General features: G+C 37.9%; 1 protein-coding gene across 1 annotated transcript; it reads left to right on the top strand.

The window, feature by feature from the left end:
* Positions 1-1,474: 1,474 nt before the first annotated feature.
* LOC136253883 (histone-lysine N-methyltransferase PRDM9-like) lies at positions 1,475-18,805 on the top strand. Its single transcript, XM_066046546.1, has 8 exons — positions 1,475-1,554; positions 11,042-11,254; positions 14,666-14,884; positions 15,895-16,055; positions 16,689-16,723; positions 17,759-18,048; positions 18,100-18,334; positions 18,385-18,805. The coding sequence occupies exons 1-8, from the start codon at positions 1,534-1,536 to the stop codon at positions 18,693-18,695; spliced, it is 1,485 nt and encodes a 494-aa protein (XP_065902618.1). The 5' UTR covers positions 1,475-1,533; the 3' UTR covers positions 18,696-18,805.
* Positions 18,806-19,077: the final 272 nt, after the last annotated feature.

The following is a 19,077-nucleotide window of genomic DNA, read 5'->3' as shown; positions in this document are numbered from 1 at the left end:
GCCAGATAAGAGAGGGTCTACTGTACTATATTTGTCAAGGGCTCAGGTGAATGCATACCGACAGTATATCTGAAACTATACTAAAAGTCCTTTAAGTCCTACTTTAGTCACAATGATCTTTGAACTGTTCTGTATGATTACATTGATCACCAACTTGTCAGATGCTAACAGCACCAAAGATCAAACCTGAGAAGTCTAGAATATTGATTTAGAGAATGTCCTAATATGGGATTTTCCCATCATTTTGAATATTGTTTTCTATACCATAAATGAAAGAGTGACACAGTGGGAGGCACCATTCCCTAACATCCACACTGAAGTTGCTGATCAGTGAAAACACTCATCATTATACCACTTACTTAGTTATCCAATAGTCAAGATAGTTGTTCCTTTTCCACCTAAGCAATGGGAGTACATATCTGCCAACCACATGAAACAAATCACCCTGTAGAGAGATCAGCTAGAAGAAGTTACCTTGTAGAGAGTTCAGCTACAAAGAAACTACCATGTAGATAGTTCAGCATGGTTTAGTAAGTAACTGACTGACTGATGCCTTCAGACAAGTGTAACTCAATAACGTCCAAGGCTACAGGCTTTATTTTTTCACTGATCGATGTCGCTTCGGCCCGAGAGGTGCCTTTTGGCATACCACTGTACTTACAATGCATTCTTCATGGACTTACCAGTGTCCTCCTTTGTATCGTGACATCTTTGCTGAGTTGTGACAGCAAAAAAATGTTGATTAGGCAGTAGTACGTGACAGCTTCCCTTCAAAACAGAAATCGTCCGTATTTTTCATAGTGTCTACTCTGATTGCAGAGGTGCTTTTCGAGCAGTTCTTGTACTGCTCTGTAATGGGTTGAACATAGCTGACAACGAAACATCATGGATACCTCACTTTTCAAACGATAATTGATATAGCTGCGGTATGCGTGGTTTCACCAATCATAATAAATTATTTTTTAAATAGTTAAAAATTCCAAAAAAATTTTTGCACTTGTTTTAATATAATGCTATGTAACTATATAGGCCCTGGCATCATGAAAAGTCTGGATTGGCTACCAGTCACAAATTCCTGGAGCCACCCATACAATTTTTAACTGCCTGCTTATGTTGATAACCCATTTTTTGTTAGGCATGTCTTGAAGTGGAGAGAACTGAAAAGGAGCGGCTTGTAAAGGAACGGTTAGCAAAATATTTAACATCACTGCATTGATTGGTATCAATTTTATTGTGTTTGTAGGGAGTTGTTGATAGAAGGTCACCAGGATGAACTGCAAAAGTTGCATGAACACTTCAAGGGTGAAAAAGAAAAGGTTGGTATCAAGCAATAGTACTGTTTAAGTTGCTCTGTTCTTCTCTTCTACACACTTATGTAATGCCATTTTACATTAGGCAAGTCACTTTATATACATACAACATTTTTGTTGAGGATTTTCAAGTTGATGTGCTCTCTTTCTTCTCTAGTTGGAGCTACAACTGGCAGAGACACAAAGAACCAGTACTGAAGAACTCAATCAGTTACGGGATAGTATGGAAGACAAGCTAGTCATGGTGGGTATGATGTGTTGTGCTTGTAACATTACGCTAATAGAACAGTCATTTGCTCAAGTTGAACATTATCAGAAAACTGACATTGTTTAATTTAATAGCCCATCAATTCAGCTGCTTTGTTACAATAAGCTTAAGTTTGATAATATTAATTTAGATGGGATTCAAAGGTTAAGTAGAGTAGTTGCTTAACTCCATGCACAGCCAGCTGCATGTCAGAACAATCAGCCACACATTCATCACTTTTATAATTACAATTATAAGGCCAGTGCTTTGGAACAGAACTCTGATACATGTTAAACCGTTTTGCGGGTTGTCATAGGTGGAAAATGATTTGAACAGTGCCACTGAAAGTATGCTCAAGAAATTGCTGGCCTAAAAGAATAACTTATAACAAAACAAGTAGTTATCTTTGTGTGCTGTGTACAGTAAACGGTCTTAAACAGGACCACCTCTGAGTTTAACTTGATAATGTGGTGGTCTTGTTAACAAATGAGGCCATAAAATATCATGCACCGTGATAATGGGTTCATACTACAGATTGCCCATGTTTTTTTTGTAATAGAATGCATACCAAACAACAACCTCCGTTCAAAGTAAAGCAACTGTCAGGTGGAGTTCTAGTGATTTGCTATGTGCAACCATACCAATCACACTTAGACATCCAGTCCACAGGCTTTAGATAAATGATAACATTGATACCAGCTTATTGAGACTTTACATAAAGCACTTTGGGGGGTTATGAAAACCTGGACCGGACCGGAACGGACCAAAAGTCAATTCTCCAGGTAAGCAAGATTAGCCATGTTATATATAAATATTTACTGCTATTTACATTCTCTATAGCGCTTATACACCACTCACCTTGCAGCAACTCTGCCAAGCATGCTATCGCGATGGTTGAGCAACACGAAGTATCCACTGTAGAACAACTAACTAAACTAAAGCACTTTCTAATGTGCTTTACTACATGATCGCTACAAAGCTACGTGTTCTCCTGCTGTACTTGCATAGAACTGGCACACACGAATCACTGCCTGAATTTATTAGAGTTGTGCTGTGCAAAATGATTGAAACTAAATTAGCAGTTAAAATGTCAAACTTGTCTCGAAATCCATTTGGTGATAGATAACACATGGAGTTAAACAAGGTAGGCAGTACTTAAATTATTTCAGGATAGATTTTTAGAGTGAAACGTATGACTCTAACAAATTCGTGCAGCCACTCGTGTGTGTCAGTTCTATGCAAGTACAGCAGGAGAACACGTAGCTTTGTAGCGATCATGTAGTAAAGCGCATTAGAAAGTGTTTTAGTTTAATTAGTTGTTCTACAGTGGATACTTTGTGTTGCTCAACCATCGCGACCGCATGCTTGGCAGAGTTGCTGCAAGGTGAGTGGTGTATAAGCGCTATAGAGGATGTAAATAGCAGTAAATATTTATAACATGGCTAATCTTGCTTACTTGGAGAATTGACTTTTGGTCCGTTCTGGTCCGGTCCGGTCCGGGTTTACATAACCCCCAGCACTTTGTGTCTTTTTGTCTAAAATTAATTAATTTTGGGTGCCATATTGTCATGTTACCAAGCTACTCTATAGGATATCAATGTGCACTACAAGACAATTATGTATTAGTGAGAATGGGCCGAAAAGTTTCTATACTAGCTACCCACAAACTTTGCTAGCAATGGGATTTTACAGTTGTATCCTTAAATTGAGTTGCGCATGTCAATGCCACTGCACCGGTGTTGCATTCATAACATTACGTGACAGTAGTGCCAACATCAAGATTTATCCTTTGATGTGTCATCACAATGTGACATTGGTGTATTGAACACACATGGTAGATCTGCATCCATGGCCGCCAACGGGTGGGGGGAGGGGGGGGGGGGGACAACCTGGGCATTTTGTCCTACCACACACCTTCAAGTTGGAAGGCTGAATTGAGATACTCTAATCAGTAATCGATCAAAACGATGCCCTTTTTGGGCAAGTGTGCATCTTTGCAAGCTGACTCAAGTAGTCTAGTAGCTAGTTAGCTAAGCTTGTTCTAGTAAAATTGCTCTCACATTCAATCTCAGTCCAGCTAATTTTCAAAAATATCCTGGGGGGCATGCTTGGTTTGCATGCTGAAAAACTATTAATGATACCTGAAAAGTGTGTTTAAAATAGTTTGCGGTTTTGTGGCATTGTTAGATTATTTGCTGTATTGTCTAAACTCTTCTCCCCAGACACAAGGAAACTTTATGAATTTGATCTATACTAGGGCTGAAACAGATATCCGTATTATCCGGATATCCGGATAATAATTTACTATCCGGATAGTAATTAATTTTGATGCCATCAGGATAGTTTCTACGTTAATGTTTCCGTGATCCAGTTAAATATTATTGCAAACTTATTTAATCTTCATTTTAAGTGTTATGTTTATTTCTATTTATTGTAAAGTACTAGTAAAACAAACGTGTTCACAGCAAAATATACAATGCTTTTATAGCAAGTGATGATGTCACTATCTGTAGAATATCCGGAAAGATTTTGTTCAGGATATCCGGGTAGTAAAAACTACTATCCGTTTCAGCCCTAATCTATACACAATGGCTGACCTCTACAGCAATTATCAGGCGAATCATAGAAGTAGAACACACCATAAAATCCTTAGCTTTTCTCCCAGATGCTGTGCATCACAATTTTCGACACTGATTTGTAAGTGCCTATATCTCGGTGATGGTAATTCCCATAATCGAAACTAAGAACCATTTTATGCAGAATCACGTGGCGAATCCAATGACATTTATTCCAAATCTGTATACTGAAGTATGTGGGAGTTATGGTCGCGTTTATTTCAAAGAAGAAATAACACGTGTTTATAAAACGACATCTTGTTCAACATGATGTTTTTACAACTTCCTTGTGTCTGGCTTAAAATTATACATCACTGGAATCCCCATTCATCAAGCAGTCTGTTAAACATGACCCCATCGTTGTAGCCTAAAGCATGTGGAAGCTACTGTGCCATGAAGTTTTCAAAATATTCAAGGGTCGAATCGACCCCCTTCAGGCTCAAAGGGTTAATTAATTAATTAATAAGCTTATTAGCTAGTAGCTAGTTTGCCTTTAGTTGTAGTCTGGTAGCTACTTAGCTAAGCTTGTTCTTGTAATGTCCTTTTGTCTATTTTTCTTTATTGAAAATTATGGGTTATAGGGACCCCACACTCTAAATTTGCCCTGGGCTCCCTAAATCCTCTTGGCGGCCCTGTCTGTATCTAAACACGAATGATGTTTGTCTTGTCCAGAAAGTGAGCTAAACAGTAAAGGATGCTTTGTTTGTAAAATTTTCTCTAAGTATGGTTGCATTTGTGAATACAACACTGCTTCCACAAGCTTCTCTCTGGCGACTCTGATTCTGGCAAGATGTTGCAAGTGCCATATCAAATCAATGAAGACACGAATGTTATACAAAATTGTTAAGTCTACCAGGAAATCAGTTCTACTTTACACGTATCCACTGTCCCTAACTAGTGTTGTTATTCTTCTTACAGTATATAATAGTTAGGCAGTAGAGGATAGTGGTGTGTGATATAGGATATTTTCCTATCACGATTATTGCACACAATGTATCACGATACGATATATATCACTCAGCTAGTGTATTTACACTGATGATACTTGTAGCAGTGATGTGCTAGAAATATAATATAACATGGTACATATGACTAGCATACAACATTGCAAGCTCTTTTATCAAATAAAGTGTAGTGTACGATGGGCCGATGGCATCTTGGGTATATTTTTCTCTAATAGTAAAATCTATACATAGGCTTACATCATGATATAAAGATTCTACATCATATCACGATATAGAAAATTTGATCACGATATATCGATATATATCACATATCGCACATCACTAGTAGAGGACAGACCGTATGGGACACTTAAGTACTTAAATGATAGCAAATAGATTACAGCAGTGATACAGAACTAGAGAGAGTGCATTTTGGCCACTAAGGAGCCTTTTTATATTATTACATCATAGCCAATCTAGAATGTTCCTTAATGATTATATCATTATAATTCACCACTATTGTATCTAATAAAATACAGGTTACATAATTCAGTCATACATCAAGACACACGGTAGTGTGTCGTGCGGCCCAAGAAGCCGGCGCGTAACACCGTGAGTATATTAACAAGAAGAAAGAAAATGCAATTTTCGCACCTTTGTAGCTCCATGATCCTTTATCCGATTGAAACCAAATTTGCTACAGAAGTGCCTGCTAGGTAGGGGAGTTCACATTCCAAATGTGAAGAAAATTGCTTCAGCCATTTCCGAGATACAAGCGGCTAAAGTTTGGGTTTTTTTCTTCTTTTCGCACACTTTACAAAATCTGCCATAAAATGCGAATGCGTACTCCGATCAAGCTGAAATTTGGCACACTTGAAGGGCTCGTTACGGCGGATCTCAGCACCACCTTTGGTAGGAATCCGAAGAACATTCACAGAGTTATGATCGATTATTTGTGTAAAAAAGGTCGAAGGTCTGTCACGCCAAAAGGGTAAACCCCTTGGAGGAATGAGCTGAAAATTGCTATGTAGATGGCGTGACTATTGTAGGAGTGCCTTTTTGTGGTTTGAAAGGAATCTAGATAAAGGCCATCAAGATATGACACAAAACCCAACCCGTGTCACAATTACGCGATCAATTTTTATGAATAAAATACTATTAGTTTTCACGCCTACAAGGCAAACCGCTTAGAGCAATGAGCTGAAAATTGGTGTGTAACTAAAATAATCATTATAGAAAGTCCTTGCAGTAGTACAGAAGAATTGGATTGCAAACCACTGAATTAGATTCCAAAGCCAACTACGTGTAGCAAATGCGAGATCAAGATACTCTAATAGTACAGTCACCTTAATAGAGCGTTCAGCTATGTTTATAACTTACTCCATTATAGAATTGTATTACATTGTAGGGAGTTCAGCTACAAACAGTTAATTTTATGCACAATTCAGCTACAAATATATCGCTGTAGAGATTCAGAACATTACAAGTCACACTGAAGAGAGTTCAGCTATAAACAAGTCACCCTGTAGAGAGTTCAGTTAAAAAGAAACTACCCAGTAGAGAGTTCATCTACACAAACAAGTTAGCTACCCTATAGAGATCAGCTACAATGTTCAGCTACATACAAGCAAGTCAGTCTGGAAAGAGTTCAGCTACAAACAAGTCACTCTGTGGTACAAACAAGTCACTGCATAGAGAGTTCAGCAACCAATCAAAAAACCACCCTAATAGTATTTTATTCTTAAAAATCGATCGCGTAATTGTGACACGGGTTGGGTTTTGTGTCATATCTTGATGGCCTTTATCTAGATTCCTATCTGTTCAGCTATACAAACAAGTTATAACTCTATAGAGAGCTCAACTACAAACTTAACAGATAACACTCTAGAGATTTCAGCTAGAAAGAAGTCACCCTGTAGAAAGATCAGCTAGAAGACATCACCTTGTAGAGAGTTCAGGTACAAACAAATCACCCTGTGGATAGTTCAGCTACAAACAAATCACCGTGTAGAGAGATCAGCTAGAAGAAGTCACCTTGTAGAGAGTTTGGCTAGAAAGAAACCACCACGTCGAGAGTACAGCTGCAAACAAGTCACCCTGTAGAGAGATCAGCTAGAAACACATCATCTTGAAGAGAATTCAGCTAGAAACAAATCACCCTGTAGAGTATTCAATTACAAACAGATAACCCTATAGAGAGTTCAGCTAGAAATAAGTCACCCTGTAGAGAAATCAGCTAGAAACAAGTCATCCAGAGATCAGCTGGAAACAAGTCACCCTGTAGAGAGATCAGCTAGTAGAAGTTACCTTGTAGAGAGTTCAGCTACAAAGAGACCATCATGTAAGAGAGTTCAGCTGCAAACAAATCAACCTGCAGAGAATTCAGCTAAAAACAAATTGCCCTATAGAGAGATTAGCTAGAAGAAGTTGCCTTGTAGAGAGTTCAGCTACAAAGAAACTATCATGTAGAGAGTTCAGCTGCATACAAATCACCCTATAGAAAGTTCAGCTACGAATAGTTCACCCTGTAGAAAGATCAGCTAGAAGAAGTTACCTTGTAGAGAGTTCAGCTACAACGAAACTATCATGTAGAGAGTTCAGCTGCATACAAATCACCCTATAGAAAGTTCAGCTATGAATAGTTCACCCTGTAGAGAGTTCAGTTAGAATGAAGTTATCCTGTAGAGAGATCAGCTAGAAGGACCACCTTGTAGAGAGTTTAACTACAAACAAATCACCTTGCGGATAGTTCAGCTACACACAAGTCACCCTGTGAGAGATCAGATAGAAGAAGTTACCTTGTAGAGAGTTCAGCTACAAAGAAATCATCATGTAGAGAGTTCAGCTACAAACAAGTCACCCTGTAGAAAGATCAGCTAGAAGAAGTTACCTACAGAGAGTTCAGCTACAAAGAATCCATCATGTAGAGAATTCAGCTTCACCATGTAGAGAGAAGAAGTTACCTTGTAGAGAGCTCAGCTACAAAGAAACCAACATGTAGAGAGTTCAGCTGCAAACAAATCACCCTGTAGAGAGTTTAGCCATGAACAGATTACCGTGTAGAGTTTAGCTAGAAGAAACAAGTCACCCTGTAGAGAGATCAGCTAGAAGAAGTTACCTTGTAGAGAGTTCAACTACGAAGAAACCATCATGTAGAGAGTTCAGCTACAAACAGACCACCCTGTAGATAGAGGTGTGCGACGACTAATTTATACAAATCTTGATATTTCCTTTGAACTTATCTTGATTATCTAACATATCTCGATCACTGAAACAATTATTTATTATAGTAAACTGCCAATATTGTAACCGGTAAAGTGAACAAATTGCATTTTGAAAACTGTATAAAAGTGAAAAAGGTTAATTTTAACACTGTTCCGAAGTGGTAGGAGAGTTACAAAGAAACCATCATGTAGAGAGTTCAGCTGCAAACAAATCACACTGTAGAAAGATCAGCTAGAAGAAGTTTCCTTGTAGAGAGTTTAGCTACAAAGAATCCAGAATTTAGACAGTTCAGCTACAAACAAGTCATTCTGTAGAGAGACCAGCTAGAAGAAGTCACTTTGTATGTAGAGAGTTCAGCTACTAAAAACGACCCTGCAGATAGTTCAGCTACAAACAAGTACAGAGCTCAAAATAACAGTCAGCAGTCTGCAGTTTTCTGTTCAAATTCCTCCTACAACCAACCAATATTTGCTATGGTTGGCATTTACTGCCTATCATGTGAAATAATGACTCAACTGAGTGTTCATGTGTCATAAAGGTGTCAAGCAAACATTAACAGTATTCTGCTAAAATCACTCTCAGATTCAATTTCATTGAGTCTAATTTCCATGACGGCATACCTCCAGACCCCCTAGTTTGGCATCTGCACACACTGGTGTATGCTATCCTGGCTTCAACACAGAGTAAAATGAGCACTGCACATCAATAGTCAGCAACTGCAAGGCAGATGCTGTTTTGATCTGCAGTCACTGCAGTGCATAACCTTTTCATTATTTTGAGCACTGCAAGTCACCCTGTAGAGAGATCAGCTAGAAGAAGTTACCTTGTAGAGAGTTCAGCTACAAAGAAACCATCATGTAGAGAGTTCAGCTACAAGCAAATCACCCTGAAGAGAGTTCAGCTACGAAAAAAGCACCATGTAGAGAATTCAGCTAGAAGAAGTCACCTTGTAGAGAGTTCAGCTACAAAGAAACCACCATGTAGAGACTTCAGCTGCAAACAAACCTCCCTGTAGAAAGATCAGCTAGAAAAAGTTACAATGTAGAGAGTTCAGCTACAAAGAAACCATCATGTAGAAAGTTTTGGTTTTCATATTTTTTTATATTTTCAAGTTTTCATATTTTTGGTTTTTACACACTCTGAGGTTGGTTTTATTGAGTCTTGCTAGCTAAGGGCCTTCAGAATACTTGCAGTCTGCTACTGAAATGATGAGTGTGAGGAGTGGAGTAAGCAAAAACTTACTTCTGCTTCTATTATGTTCTTCTACAGTACATATACCTATACTCCTTATCAGTATACTGCAGGGAATGTGTTAGTTATGGTTAACCAATGATAAAGTCTTAGAGATAGTAGCAAGCTTGTACAATGCTAATAACTTTGGTCACATATTATAGTACACCAACCAGCACATGTAAGAACTAATCATGATAGCAGAAAAGCCCTACAGTCATGCAATGAGTTTGTATATTGCATGTAGGAATGAATTTAACTACAATAGATTATCCTAGGAAGGATGGGTGGTGGCCAAGAAATGGCTGTGATGGTAGGTTAATGGCAAAAATTTTAATTACAACAATTCAGGTGAATTTTGTGCTGAATCTTAGTGGAGGAGGCAACGCAAATTCACCTGAATTGTCATAATTAAAATTTTTGCCATTAACCTACCATCACAGCCATTTCTTGGCTGCCACCTTAGATTTCTCATCTTTTTTCATCCAGGTTTTTTTGGGGGGCCGCACTCTTTTTTACAGCTTTGCTGTTTTGTTTAGATTAATGTTTCTGCAGCACCAATAGACAGACTTTAAAATGTTTCTTTCCTTTCACCAACTGAAAGGCAAATCCACAAAACTATGAATGTGTAAACAAAATCTACAAATTGAATCCTGTGTTGCTAGTAAAGTATACGGTACCGCTCGAACATAACGTTGCACTCGCTCATGGCGAGTGATTAAAAAAACTCACTAATTAAAGGGCACGGTACTCGTTTCCTTTGCGAGTATTCATCCCATATAAAACGGGATGAGTACTCGTGAAGGAAATGCGTGCCACACTCTTCAATTAGCGAGTTTTTTAATCACTTGCAATCGAGCAGTGCAACGTTACATTTGAGCAGTATCGTAGGTTGGACACGATACAAAAGCTTTATTACTGTTAATTGCATATTTCTAATATGTGACAAGGAGTAAGTGATAGAAGAAATGTTTAGCAATATCCACACCACGTTACCTTGTGCTCTTAAGATGAACAGCAAATTCTTATTGCAAGGGGGTGTGTGAGTTTCTAATTCTCTTTTCGATTCTCTGTGAGGCCAAACTAGCGGTGTCCACTCTTCTTTTTCAATACGCTGAGAGGCTTTGTTAGCATGCACATTGCTTTCTTCGACAATTATTGTGCTTAAATACACATACATAAGGCGTCCCTATAATATTACACATGGATTCCACCCAGCAAATGCTTACACATGTGATCCCTGTAGATTTCAAGAACGATTTACATGCCTGGAGTAGTGGGGTTGAATGGGGTTGATCGGCTGAATAGACTAAACATGAATTGCACTCTCAAATGGTATTTGTGAAAACTTTCGTGAACGCTTGGTTAAACTTTCAATACAAAATTTATGCTTTCATGTGTGCGTGTCCAACCTCCTCTGCCATACTTCTACTACAGAGATGGCTTATGGGATTGTATTTTACTCCACAGTTAGAGAATGATGCAGCGTCAACTACTTGCCTTTGTCAAGTCAAGGATTTAGAGTTAAAGGAGTCAATCGCCGACAGGATGTCACTAGAAGAGACAATGGCTACACAAGTGAAGCAGTTATCAGAGCAGATCTCCTCCCTACAACGTCAACTACAGGAACAAGAGAGTCAGTGTGATAAACTGAGAGAGGATCTACAGCAATCACAAGAAGAGGTTTGCATGTATACCGTTTCTGTGTGTGTGGGTGTATGCGTGCATGTGTGGGTGTGACATGAGTCATTATCATATGTCATTATCAGGGGATAATCTGGGAGGGAGGTAGCCCCCCCCCCCTAGGTTTATACCTAAAGACTTTAGAAATGGAAAAGTTTAATTGATCCCAAAGTTATATAATCTAATGGTCAATATTCAATGACATCACAATAAAATTTCACCAAAATTGAGTATATTTACATCTAAATTTTCAAAAATATTCCTGGGGTAGCTGCCCCCAGACCCCCCTAGAATCCAAAGTGGCTTACTTTTCTTTCCCCTCCCAACCCCCAGCTTAATATTCTGGGTTGAGCCCTGATTGTGTCATGCACATTACCACAAAAATTAGAATGTCACCAGAATGAACTGCAAAAATTGCAGGAACACTTCAAGGGTGAAAAGAAAAGGTTAGTATCGAACAATGGTATTGTAAAGCTTACTCTATTCCCCTGGTCTAGATGCTTATGTAATGTCATTTTAAGTCACTTTATATTCAAATGACAATGGAGGATTTTTAAGTGATGCTCTCTCTGTGTTTCTTCTCTAGTTGGAGCTACAACTGTATGCTCAAGAAATTGCTGACCTAAAAGAACAGCCTTAAAATAAAACAAGTAGTAATCCTTGTATGCTGTGAACAGTAAACCCTCTATATTAGGACCACCCAGTAGAAACCATCTTGCAAGATCCTGCAGGATCTGTCATGTAATCTTGCAAGATTCTTACAAAAGTCTTGCAAAATTTTAAATCCTGCAGGATTCTCATTCTTGCAATAAAAAGTAGAGGTGTACCGGTATAAGAAAACTAAACTGATACGATACTGATCTGATATTCCGACATAACTAAGTGTAGCTATTTATATTTGAGGAACCACATATGCCATGTTCAACTTATTTTAACTACTGAAGACAGTCTTAAGATTATTGGCTATGCTTGGTTACCCATGGTGGTGTGGCCTCTGTTGACAGCTCAGACTATAAGGCACCCACAAATAGTTTGATACATGCCCCTGCCAAGATTAGTCTGGATTACTCTGCATTTTAATGACTTGTAGAGATGGCTGGTTGTTTTATGCTGTGCTCTTGGTTCATCTTTTTGCTGTTTCCCCAGACCCACCACTATGAGTGTTTGTTGTATGATTGGTAAGCTTTGTGACAACAAAACAGTAATTATCCATGCACTTAGATGGCTTTGTGTAGCATACTGCTTTTAGAAAAGGAAGTTAACTACTGTTTCTCACCCTTGTTAGCTAAATAACAGGGTTTACAATGTGGCTTGATCATTGGACAGTGTCCTCAAGATAGTTCAGCTGTATATCGGTGTATTGTATCGGTTTTTAGCAGCAATATTGGCTCCCACCAATATAGCAGAAATGTCTACCGATACGGGTATATCGGTACACCTCTAATAAAAAGGACCATTTCTTGCAATATGGTTTTAACAGGCTTCTGAATTTAAATTGATAACGTTGTGGTCTTGTCAACAAATGAGGCCATAAAAATCATGAACAGTGATAGTGGGTTCATAATACAGATTGCCCATGTACATAGACTGCATACCAACAACCACCTGCATTCAAATAAAACAACTGTCATGTATTGAGTTATAAGTCAAACAAGTGTTGTGGTGAGGAAATGTATGATAAAAGAGCTGACTTCAAGGGGAATCCTATTTATTTGCTTACATAAGGGGAGGAGTTGTATTTATTTGGATGTAAAAAATGATATTGAACTTCAAAAAAATTCCATTCCACCATTCCATACTGGGTGTAACTAATCACTGAACTGGACTACTGGACTGACATATTTTTGGTTTTTAAACATTCTGAGGTTGGTTTTATTGATTGAGTTTTGCTAGCCAAGGGCCTTCAGAAAACTTGCGCAGTCTGCTACTAAAATGATGAGCGTGAGGAGTAGAGTAAGCAAAAACTGACTTCTAGTGATTTCTCCTCTATTAATTATGTTCTTCTACAGTACATATACCTATACTCCTTATCAGTATGCTGCAGGGAATGTGTTAGTTGTGGTTAACCAATGATAACGTCTTGGAGGTAGTAGCAAGCTTGTAAATTTGGTCACATATTGTAGTAGGTCACCAACCAGCACATGTAAGAACTAATCATGATAGCAGAAAATACCTACAGTTGTACAATGAGTTTGTACATTGCATGTATGAACGAGCTTAACTACAGTAGTCTTAGGAAGGATAGGTTGTGTCCCAGAGGTCTGAGCTATTTAGTTCAAGGATACAGTATATCATAGGTAGTACAAATATAGTAAACTGATTTTTGGTTAGCTATTGCTAGATATTACAATCTCCAAAACACAATACTAAGAAGTGTATAAATGCTGTAGAGCATAACAAGTAGTGAGAAGTCAGTTTTCGCTTACTGCACTCCTCACACTCATCATTTTAGTAGCAGACTGCAAGTTTTCTGAAGGTCCTTAGATAGCAAGACTCACTAAAACCAACCTCAGAATGTGTGAAAACCAAAAAATATGTCAGTCCAGTAGTCCAGTCCAGTAGTCCAGTCCAGTAGTCCAGTCCAGTAGTCCAGTCCAGTGATTAGTTACACCCATTTATACCAGCTTACTGAGATTTTACACAAAGCACATTGTGTGGTTTTGTTTAAAGTCAAGTCAACCATGATAGTCTTCCAGGAAATCAGTTGTACTCTTACACATATCCACTGTCCCTAAGTGTTGTTATTCTTCTTACAGTATATAAGTGTTAGGTAGTAGAGGACAGACCATATGGGGCACTTAAGCACTCAAATCATACTAAGTGATACCGAGTAGATTACAGCAGTGATACAGAACTAGAGAGAGAACATTTTGGCCACCAAAGAGCCTTTCTATATTGCAAAACTAATAACCAATCTAGACGGTTCCTTAATGGTTACAGTATTACAATATACCACAATTGTTTGTAATGAAATATGAATTACATACATAATATGTGACTGGATTTGTGAAAAGGTACCCTTTTCACACATTTTACATGTGAACAAACAAAATGTAATAACGTATGACTTATTAAGCTACTTATTGTACTGAGATACAGTAGTATTACTTACGGAAAATTTCAGGCAGTTATATGCAATGATGCAAGATTTATGAAGTCTCAAAGTAAAAAAAATAGGTCAATTTTTGTGTGCGATAAAGGTACATTTTTGCAAATTCAGTCACATATTATATAATATTAATGTTTCTGCAGCACCAATAGACAGACTTTAAAATGTTTCTTTCACCAACTGAAAGACAAATCCACAAAACTATGAATGTGTAAACAAAATCTATAAATCCAATCCTGTGTTCTTAGTAAAGTATACGTCTATTACAGAGATAGCTTATGGGATTGTATTTTACTCCGCAGTTAGAGAATGATGCAGTGTCAAATACTTACCTTTGTCAAATCAAGGATTTAGAGTTGAAGTTAAAGGAGTCAATCGCCGACAGGATGTCACTAGAAGAGACATTTTTTTCACAATTGAAGCAGTTATCAGAGCAGGTATCCTCCCTAGAACATCGACTACAGGAAAGAAAGAGCCAGTGTTGTAAAATGAGAGAGGAACTACAGCAATCAGAAGAAGAGGTTTGCATGTATACTCTGTGGTGTGTGTGTGTGTGTGCGTGCGTGCGTGTGTGTAGGGACGGATCCAGGAGGGGGGCCTCTGAGCTGGGTGGAGGGTAACCCCCCTAAAGTTCACATAATTATTCAACTCAGCACATCCAGCCTACGGCTGTATGTAGCATTCATACATAAAATGTGCCCTTAAACAAGCACAATGTGTGTATCTAGCTAAAACTAGCTGGAAACCTACATTGCTGTTTGTGCAACTTATTACTATGCTATTGTAGACTTATAGCTTACTACATACACAGCTTCCTGGCACACAGTAGTCATGACGAATGATGGAGCACATGTTCTTCATAGATTTTCGATCACACTTCTTGCTTGCTGTCACCATGGCACCAAAAGTGAACCTTGTGCAAGTGCGAGTGAAATTGGTCTTCTGACCAAGTTGAAGAACTACTGAAGTAGCTAACTCCTGTGTCACTTTGTAATTCATACTGTCGAGTGTGAGGACCGGCATTCTGGATGAGGTTTCAAGAACAGCCGAGTGATATCACGTGCCCATATTGACCAAAGGTGGAGTCAGGTGTATTACCACAAAAGAAAAGTACCACAGTAAAACACTCTTTATATACAAATCAGACGTACTTTTACAACAATATCTGCAGGTGTAGGTGACCTCCCTTGTTTCTCTACTTTTTATTTCCATGATCCCTAATCAAACTTAAATTTCTTAATTTTTCCTTTACTTGTAACAATACTAGAGTGAGATGTGTATCTTTATATTGTATTGTTGGACAATTATTTTTGAGGTGTAATGCAATAAATGCTGGGGTTGAGCAAAAGAGCATGATTTAAATGCAGAGTTGGGGGTAACGAGTTATATTTGTAATACGTTACATAATAATATTACTGTTGTAATGAAGGAAGTAATATAAAACATTACATGACAAAGTAACGAATAATATATAATGGATATTACATCTGGAAATTGTGACGTGTTACTTTTTAATGCGCATTGTATCCAGCACGTGATTGAGCCAAGCACTGATGAAGAGCCAAGCACTGATGAAGAGCCAAGCACTGATGAAGAGCCAAGCACTGATGAAGAGCCAAGCACTGATGAAGAGCCAAGCACTGATGAAGAAGTAAAGAAGAAGGATAGTGGCAAACATCTCCGTGTTAAAAGGTCTGTGTAAGCAATGATACATTGTGTGTTCATGAATGTTAGGTATGGTAGGAAGACCTGTGTGTATACAGTGGAGAATTGATTATCTGAAAGTTAATAGCAGTCAACTGTTTAATTGGAGTATTTCAGGCGTATGCTCTATTAGAGTAATTAACAACTTGGCTGCTTTACCTATGCAAGTGGACTATTTGGTAGCATCGTGTACAAATGAGTCCAGTTTGTCCTTTAGACATCTTTCAGGTTTCATCACAATTGTAATGCTTTGGGGAATATACATACCGGCCAATATTTGGTTGCTTACGTTATGTAATAAAAGTTCTCAATAGGTTTTATGGTGTTCTGATTGTGATGATAGTAAGCGCACAATGCTATAATGCTACTAGTGTGTTATAAGCTAATGATAGATGATTGCAAAGTTGGCTCCATGCATGGTGTTGTACCCATGGTTTTTTTTTTCAATACTTGGTGGTCTGTGGTTACAACACCACTTTACTATGTACATACCCTACCTGGCCTGGTTGTTGAACCATATTAGATTATACCTGTTTTACAACACTAGTTGAATACAACATTCTTTAGTTTACGTGTGGTGTATAGATACTTGTCACTTATTATCATACATGTATGGTGTAGGGTACGTGAGATAATTGATGATGATGATGACATGTGTGAGTAGAGTATTCGTAGTGATGTATTTATCATTGTTATATGTGATTGTCTCAGCAAAAATCCGCCTAGTTCACACAAGCATGCGTTTTATGAAAACATTTTTTGTTGTTGATATCTGTGCATAAACGCATGCTAGAAAGAAAACATTCACATGTTTTAATCAAGCCATTACTCAGAGAAGGTAATTCACTAACAGCCTACAACATGATGTGCTGTGATGAAAGTCAACCAGGTGTTTCATTACCATCCTGAAAATGCTCAGGATGTCAGAACAACTTTGCTATTCAAACTATACCGGACCCTCTCACAACTAGGCACTTATAATCGATCCATCCCTCCTGGAGGAAGACTGAGTGTGGCCCCGACTAGATATTGAGTGACCTGCAGTTCGAATCCTGGGGTTGGAGGGATTTTTTTTCCTTACTTTGGCCCCTTTTCTGTTACACCTTATTCAGTCAGTAAGTCAAGTCACTAGGTCTAAGTCCTTGTAGGTTAGGTAATCCTAAGGCTGCAGCACATGTTGCTGTTAGACCTTCAGTGCTGTCACTGTAAAGCACTAATAATAATAATAATAATCTTCAATTGACACAGCATAATTCATACACAAATACTGACTGTATTTATTCCGTCTATGTTTAGGTGTTGGAACTAATAGTCCAAAAATTCTACCTTGGCTCAGACAAAAACAGACCATAGCCCCTAATAGTGAATAACATTAGAGTCATTTATAGATTTGAGGTTCGTTTTGTCTCAATATAGGGAGTTTTTAAAAATAGTTGTTCCAATACTGAATAAAGACGGGGTTAGAATAGGTAGTATTGGAACACTATTTTTGCTGTGTGATAAGTGCTGCGTGGAGAGTTGAGTCTGGCCACGTGAGGCTAGTATTTGTACAATTTCACCAATTTTTGTTTTTCTCAAAAACTAACTAGATGAGGTGGTCACATATAACTGTAATGAAATATAAACTTGTACTTGACTTATTACATTACATACTGATGTTAACTACAAACATTTTTCATCACTCGTTACAGTTTGTAATGATTGTGATACTTTGTATCATGATGAGTGTCCGGTACATGGTCCTCTGTTACCATTATTTCCAATGGATGAATCCCGAGGGTGGGACCAAGACTCAAAATCCTTTACCAGTCTACCAGTACCACTACAAGTTACAGTGAAAATGTCCTCCATTAAGAATGCTGGCAAGGGAGTGTTTGCCAAAGAGGTTATACCCAAAGGAACTAGGATTGGTCCCTATAAAGGAGAAGTGGTGAAGAAAGAAGACGTCACTTGTGACACTGATACAAGTTACTTCTGGGAGGTAAGTGTGTTACAATAGTGAAGGATGAAATATGTATTCTAATATTTTCAGATCAAAAAGGATAGTTGTGGGTCATACTTTATTAACAGCAAGAATGAGGAACATTCTAATTGGTTGAGATTTGTCAATTGTGCTAGAAATGAGACTGAACAAAACTTGTTATCATTCCAATACCATGGTGAAATCTACTATCGTACCATTAAACACATCACACCCAACAGTGAATTATTAGTGTGGTATGATACTAAGGAAATGGGATTATCTGTGGATTACTCACTTGATGATGGTAAGTTATTTATAATGTACTGTAATTTGGAATAAAATTATTCCACTCAGCTCCTTTCTACACTTGTGCTCAGTGTCAAGTAGAGTTTGTGGATAAGAAAAATTTTGATATTCACTTGAAGCATAGTCCATCATGTCATGATGCTAATCCACAAGTAATCAAGTGTGGAAAATGTGGAGAAGTGTTCACTACACTGATCAACCTTCAGCAACATATCAGGAGACATGAACAAAATGATTCCCCGACTTTGAAAGAAGCAACCAAGGTGAAGCCAGTTAAGAAGTGTAACAAAGAGAAATCCCACCAATGTCAATATTGTAGTAAAGCATTTACACAATTTGATCATCTACAAAACATTTAAGAACTCATACAGGAGAGAAGCCTTACCAATGCCAGAATTGTAATAAAGCATTTATGGACTATAGTAATCTACAAACACATTTAAAAACTCATACAGGAGAGAAGCCTTACCAATGCCAGTATTGCAGTAAAGCATTTACACAATCTAGTAGTCTACAAAGACATATAAGAACTCATACAGGAGAGAAGCCTTACCAATGCCAGAATTGTAATAAAGCATTTATGGACTATAGTAATCTACAAACACATTTAAAAACTCATACAGGAGAGAAGCCTTACCAATGTCAATATTGTGATAAAGCATTTACAGACAATCGTTGCCTAAAAAAACATTTAAGAACACACAATTAACCAGTCAACTACATACAGAATTGTAGTAAGTC

The sequence above is a fragment of the Dysidea avara genome, chromosome 1 (assembly GCF_963678975.1).
Source record: "Dysidea avara chromosome 1, odDysAvar1.4, whole genome shotgun sequence".
Lineage (NCBI taxonomy): Eukaryota > Metazoa > Porifera > Demospongiae > Dictyoceratida > Dysideidae > Dysidea > Dysidea avara.
This window is presented reverse-complemented; position numbering and strand designations above follow the sequence as displayed.